At 38.5% G+C, this 7321-nt stretch overlaps 1 protein-coding gene across 1 annotated transcript; it reads left to right on the top strand.

Annotated features, from left to right (window-relative positions):
* Positions 1–1087: 1087 nt before the first annotated feature.
* Positions 1088–2718, top strand: LOC145050944 (uncharacterized). The gene is made up of 4 exons (XM_078999110.1): positions 1088–1536; positions 1627–1705; positions 1934–2114; positions 2183–2718. Exons 1-4 carry the CDS (start codon positions 1088–1090, stop codon positions 2716–2718), a joined length of 1245 nt encoding a protein of 414 aa, XP_078855236.1.
* Positions 2719–7321: the final 4603 nt, after the last annotated feature.

Here is a 7321-nt window from a genome sequence, read left to right as displayed (position 1 = left end):
CTGGTGTGTCTGAAATCAAACTGAGGGTTTTGTAGATTTTTCATAAAAATAACTATTTTATTAAAGGATTTTCTAATAAAAGAAAGGGGTGTGGTGCATGCAATCGACCTAGCTTAAGTAAGTTTTCCCAAAATACTCATACATGTTCTATGTCATATGTTTTGAATTGTTAATTTGTGAATCGCATGCTAGATTAGAGATAAGGATCTGCTCAGGGTTGCATGATAGAATGCTAGGAGAGATGCCTTTATATACCTACTGTATGAGCTTGTAAAGTTTCATGCTAGTACTAGATCAGTCAGTTGATAGGATAACATGTTTAGGTTATGCTTTGACTCAGATTACTCAATGCTCAAATGTTGCTTGGTTTGTGCTTTTAGGAGTTCTCATTAATATCATCTAACTAGTAAGTGAATGTGTTAAGTTACATATTACTGAGATTAGATAATTTTAGAAGGTTAGGTTAACCATATTGCACAACTCTTGTTTGAGTCCAACCGTTGTAGTGTGAGACCTTTCAATCGAAGAATTATCTGGTGTCGGTAATATGTAGTTGTATTTGTAAGCTAGTTGGAAGGTGTTAGAGGGGGTTCCTTCTACAGTTGATGACAGAGAGTGGTATGATGGTAGTCCTAGGAAAACCTAGGAGGTGATTTGATGCAGTGGGCTTAACTTTGTTAGATACCGTTTGGATTGATAGGGAAGTAACTTGGAGGATTCAGGGCGATCCTTGAGGAAAGCACGTATGGATAAATGTGGAAGGTAGAACTGGGCCCGTACTAATGGAAGCAAAGGATCCATGCTTGAGTCAAGGAAAGTCACGATGATGCCAGGGAGTTATAGAATGTGGGATTCTTCGAGTATATTCTGATGGTTGGTATGGTTTATTTTCAGTACAGTGGTCACTCAAGGAAGTTTTGATGGAGGTATGGGTGCCGGTGATGGTTCTGGTGTTGGTGATGGTTTAGGTTTTGGCTCTGGGGCTGGACATATGGATGATCATATGTGGGAGTTCATTTCATTTGAGATTACCCACAGTATTCTGGAATAGACTCCTGTGATCATCGGTACGAGGAAAGAGGGTATCATGGGGATTCTGGATGAGCACTTAGGCGCTTTTCATTCTGATATGGTGACGATGGTGGGAGCTCGTTCTTTAACATTCAGAGAGCTTCGTGCATGTGGGGCTCCGGAGTTCTTCGGAAAGAAAGACCCTATTGGGAGAAAGCGTTGGTTAGTGGATGTCACAAACACCTTGCGTACTAGATGCTGCCCTGAGGGGTCAAAGGTTAGACTTGCATCCTATCTTTTGAAAGACAAAGCTCGTGACAGGTGGGAGGAGGTTGGTTATGCCTTGGGAGGTGAGGTGGTTGAGTCAATGAATTGGGAGGATTTTGTGATGAGGTTTTGTGTTGAGTTCGTGCCTATGATTGAGGTCCAGCAGTTTGTGAGGGTGTTTCAGGGCCTTCGCCAGACTATTGAGACAGTGGCAGAGATCACCGCTATGTTTCGCGAGAGGAATTTATTGGTTCCGCAGTATGTAGTGGACAAGGAAATGAAGAAGGCGAGATATCATGATATGTTGAGGAGTGATATCAGACAGTTTGTGAGCATATCCAGTTTCAGGACACTGGATGACATGGTGGTGAAAGCCAGAGAGAGGGAGATTGCCCTAGAGAAGGAGAAGAAGAGGAAACTGGATCAGGTTTAGTGCTCAAAGTGTTCGGGCGAGAGGCCCAAGGTTTTTGATTCGAGATCAAGGGGCCAGTATGGACGGGGCTGGTGTGGTAAGTGTGGCAAGATGCATGATGGAGCTTGCAGGGTGGGTGGTTCTAGTTGTTTCAAGTGCGACAAGACGAGTCACTACAACACAGATTGCACTATCACCACCACCACCCAAGTATTTGATTTGATTTGCTTCCATTGCAATAAGAGGGACCATAAGAATTCCAACTGCCCGAGTTTAGCAGCGATAGGACTAGTTGTAGTGCTCGCCTTGGCGACCTTCAAGATTACGGATGGCCACCATGGCAAGGTGGAGGCGCATGTTGTGAGGAGCAGGGCATTTCAGCTGATAGCCGAGGAGGCTCATGCAACACCATATGTGGTGATGGGTATGTATCTACTCCTTATCTCTTTATTTATTTTGATTTTCCTACTTATATTTGTGTTTTGCTTTTAGGTTCGTTCCTTATGAATGGTATCTCCGCTCTGGCTTTATTTGATTTGGGGGCTACTGAATCCTTTGTATCTCTTGCGCTCAACAAGAGGTTTGTCGATGCTCCGGGTGAGCTGGATTATCCATTAGAGGTTGAGATTGTCGACGATTGTCCTGTACGAGTATCGAGGGTTCATCGGGGATGCACCTTAGAGATTTTTAATGAGTGGTACCCGATCGATCTGGTTCTCATTCCCCTGAGAGAGAGCAAGGTTATTATGGGGATGGATTGGTTGATCCCCAATAGGGCAATGATTGATTGTGAGCATCAGTTGGTACGTATTCAGATCCCAAGTGGGGAAGAGTTAGTGATTCAAGGAGAAAGTGTTCAACATGGATCGACTCTCTATTCAGCAGCAAAGGCCATACGTTATCTTCAGCTGGGTTGTTCCGGATTTGTGGCTTATGTGATGGATACCCGGGAGGTGGGTAAGGTGACTGTGGGCGATGTACTGATTGTTCGGGAATATCCGGTTTGTTTCCCAAAGGATTTGCTTTGAGTGCCTACGGAGAGGTAGGTGGAGTTTCGAATTAACTTAGTTCCAGGTGCGACTTTGATAGCCAAAGCACCTTATCGGTTAGTACCCCCAGAGATACAGGAGTTGTCTACACAGCCGGAGGAGCTGCTAGACAATGTATTTATTTGACCGAGTAGTTCACCATGAGGAGCGCCGATCTTGTTTGTGAAGAAAAAGGATGGATCACATCGGATGTGTATCTGTTAGGGAGAAAAGTCATGCTTTGATGTAGTTTGTGCTTACCTTCTTGTATTGTGTAATGAGTTGTCTTTCCTATAAATAGGAAGTGAGTGACACTCATTTATGTAATGATCATTTTTAGAGTGTTAGAATAGAGAGAGAATTTGCATAAGACCCACTTTGTATGTTCTTTCTAGATCTAATGAGAGCTAAACCCATATTTATTTACTCCATGTGTTCATGATTTGTATGATGTTTCACTAGATCTTTCATATTCCGAATTTGCCATCATAATCAACACCACTACAATTGGTATCAGAGTGGGTGTTCTTGATTTGATCAAGAATTGATCCATGATGACATTTTAGATTTGGTGATTCTTCATGTTCTTATTGATCTTCGTGTTTAGAGAGTGTTTTGTGTTCTAGAAATCGAATTTTTCTTTGATTTGATCCATAATTTGATTTTCTCTCTCTAGAATACTTGTTTGTACCACTTTCTCTCTCTAGAATTTGGTTCATATTCACTTTCTCTCTCTAGAGATCTCTTTAATTATCACTTTCTATCTCTAGAAAAACTCAAGATCTTATCAATTGATCAAAGATGGAAGAAACAATTCGTGAAGATTGGTTTATGGAGGATTATCCATGGTCATTCAGTTTTGAATGAGATTTCAGTTGTTTTGTAACCGGGTATTTCAAACAAAATTCACTCATTTCTAGTATGAAATGTGAATATGGAAAATTCAATGGTTATCCTCTTGATCATGATCATCATAAGGGGTTGCTTAATCATTTGGTGACAACTTATCATGAAAGAATGAAGAAGAAGAAAGATGATGAAGTAATTGAAGTAATTCGTCTTGATGAATGCATATATGGTGATAATGTTCTTGCTTCTTACTCGGATGTTCATGATGTTCAACAAAAAAGAGTTCAATTTGATTCTCATGAAGATGAAAAAGTTTTTTGCTCAATTGGAGTTCAAAACGATGATATTTTGTGTTTTTGTGATTCGTTTGAAGGAATGATTCCTTATCGAAAGTCATTAATCCAAGAAATTCACAAATATCAAACTCCAAAAGATTTGATTCAAACTTGCAAAGTTGAAGTTGTCAAGAATAAAGTGGTTCTTGAAATCAGATCTTCAAGATGCAAAAAGATTAGAAAGAAAAAGAAGAAGAAGATTAAACAGAAGAACAGGTGGGTTTATTCTCAAAAATCGTCAAATGTTGTTGTGAAGCCGAAATCCATGAAGCAAATTTGAGGTCCAAAGCAACAATCTCCAAGTGTTACATTGAATTTGAAGTCAAAACCCAAAAGTGTGGTGGTTCTTATGAAGATGTTCTTAGATCGATGAAGAACACGAAGAACACAAAGAACGAGTTGTACACTATGCATCGTGGGTGGTACAATGTTCAAATTGGAGATTTTCTCGCTCCAACAAAATAACTAAGCTCTTCTAAATTTGATTCATTTGTTGAAAATGGAACTCGAATCGTCAAAAAGGTATCACAAATTCTCAAATGGATTCTAAAACGTCCATGATTTCGATTCGTATTTTACATTTTTCAATTTTTGATAGATTTGCCTCGTTGGATGAAATTCGTTTCAACCCATTGATTGATCCAATTATTTTTTAGATCAAAATTCCAAAAATCATTCTCAAATTTGAAATTCACTGTTCATCAATTAATTCATTTTTCTTAATCTGACCCCCAATTCTAGTTACTGTTCATTGATCGACCATGATGAGTACAATCATTCCTCTTATGATATGATAAGTGTTGTTTAAGCCTAAATGTTTGTTAACATCAGCTGTCCGATTCGATGCTTCATACTATGCTTATACGAGTTGCACATTTAGATCGTCAAAACAATTTGTTATCTCGTTTTTTTCTTTCCTGTTAATCGTTTGATTTTTGATTGAATGCGATTTGTATTTGGATCAAAATCGTTTTGGGTGTTTGTTCGATTTTGAAATGCGATTCGTATTTTGACATTTTGGAGTCAAAATCAGTGTTCTTGAGAACTTAAAACTGAATTGATTGAAATGGAAGATTAAATTGATTTGTATTTTGATTTCGAAACCAGCATGATGTTTGTGTTTGGTAAATCAATTGGAGTTATTAGGTTGAATGGTTCGGACAAATGAAATTTATTGGAGTCGGATGATTTTGATTTTGATTTGTTAAAAGCGAAATCTGTGTTTATGTTTGATTGGGAAGATACTGATAACGAAAAGTTGATGTTTGATATTTGATGGTCTTCAATTTCGAATGGTTTGCTTGAGAACACATTCTCTTTTGTATTACATCGATGAAGAACAGACGGTCGAGGCTGAGTTTTTTGCTTGATTGAAAGCGAACAGGATATATACATTTAGATTTGAAATCGACTTCGAATGTTGATAAGTTTGACGTCGATTGATTTCGAAAGTTAGATATCGGTGTGTTGGGTTGATTAAAGAATGAAAGCAGTGTTTTTGAGTTCGGAACAGGTGGTCATGGTTTGAAATTTCGATTTTGGTTAACGAGTTTAGATGAATTGATTCGCTATGGGTCAACTGGTTTGACCTTGGAATCGATGGATTGATTTTTGATTTTGAATGTTGATATGTTGATTCGATTTTGAGGACACAAAATGTGTTATTGGTTTTACAGTCTAATGGATTTGATATTGGTGTCAAATATCGATTGTCTCCGGTTTGACTTCGAAGGTTTGGGAAGTGGCTGGGAAAATTGGTAGTCGATATTTCATTGTTGATGATTTGTTGCTTGAAGACGAGTTGGAATCAACGAATCATGAATGGTTGGAGTCGATGGATACAAGCTTGATAACGAAGGCTTGTACTCGTGAAAGCGAAGAATTGATTTTGATAACGAAGAATTTGATTTTGGGAAGACCTGTAGCGAAGCGGTAGTTAAGAGACTGAATGATCAAAAAGTTATTCAGTGATTCGACATGCTTCCTTTTCGAATTTCCTTTGAACGATTACGAAGACACTTCGTTTTCAAGGACCATACATAGTTCCTTGACGAATTCTTGAACCTAAAAACGAAGCGTGGTCAAGTACAAGCGAATTTGTTCCTTCGTTACCTGTATCACGAAGTGGGAAGAAGAAACCAAGAAAGTTTCGAATTGGGTCCCTACACTTTTGACGAAATGACACAAATGGTCCATATTCGATAGTGGTGTACAAAATTGTAAGAATGGAAAATTTCTTTTAGCCCCTGCAGTTTTGAAATGCTGGCAGAAATTATCCAAATGTAGTTAACGCGGGGGGTCTCACATCTTACGTTGTTTTAGGCACAACGGGTCCCTATAGAATTCTGAAAGTGACAGTTTATTCCCAGATATTGGAAATTCTCGCAACTTTCACCCAAAAGTCGAAAATTTTCACAAAAATGGAAAATTTTCAAGGTTTTTTCATGATTGTTTTTCCATGCAAGTTTTTCGAGGTTTCATTTTTGGCACACATCAAGGGGGAGTTATGTGAAGATTATTCCTCGGGCGCTTCTCACCCTTAATGAGTTTTATAATCATTTTTTTATTATAAAAGGGGGAGAAAGAAGAGTGGGTATTCGAAGCTTCGGGTATTCATTTGCAGATTTGAAGACCGATATCATTTCGAGGGGGAGTTTGGTCTTGATCGTGCGAGCTCGTTGGATATTGAAGCTAGGACATCCAATCCTAACTTTGAGGGGGAGAATGTTAGGGTGCAAAGTCATGCTTGGATGTAGTTTGTGCTTACCCTCTTGTATTATGTAATGAGTTGTCTTTCCTATAAACAGGAAATGAGTGTCTGGTATAAATTCTCTCTCTAGTCTAACACTCTAAAAATGATCATTACATAAATGAGTGTCACTCATTTATGTAATGATCATTTTTAGAGTGTTAGACTAGAGAGAGAATTTATACCAGACACATTTTGTATGTTCTTTCTAGATCTAATGAGAGGTAAACCAAAATTTATTTACTCCATGTGTTCATGATTTGTATGATGTTTCACTAGATCTTTCATATTCCACATTTGTCATCATAATCAAAACCACTACAATATCGACTACCAGGAGTTGAATAAGCTAACATTGAAGAACGATTATCTACTCCTGAGGATCGACGATTTATTTAACCAACTTCAAGGCGCATCTTGGTTTTCCAAGATTGATCTGTGTTTGGGTTATCATCAGATGAGGGTTAGAGAGGAGGATATGCAAAAGACAACCTTTCATACTTCTTAGGGTCATTATGAGTTTGTGGTAATGCACTGTGGCCTCACTAATTCTTCAGCCGCATTCATGGATCTCATGAACCGTGTATGCAAACATATGTTGGATCGGTTTGTGATTGTGTTGATCAATGACATCTTCGTCTATTCCAAAACTCAGGAGCAGTATGAGGAG

The sequence above is a fragment of the Lactuca serriola genome, chromosome 5 (assembly GCF_051521515.1).
Source record: "Lactuca serriola cultivar US96UC23 chromosome 5, Lser_US96UC23_V15, whole genome shotgun sequence".
Lineage (NCBI taxonomy): Eukaryota > Viridiplantae > Streptophyta > Magnoliopsida > Asterales > Asteraceae > Lactuca > Lactuca serriola.
This window is presented reverse-complemented; position numbering and strand designations above follow the sequence as displayed.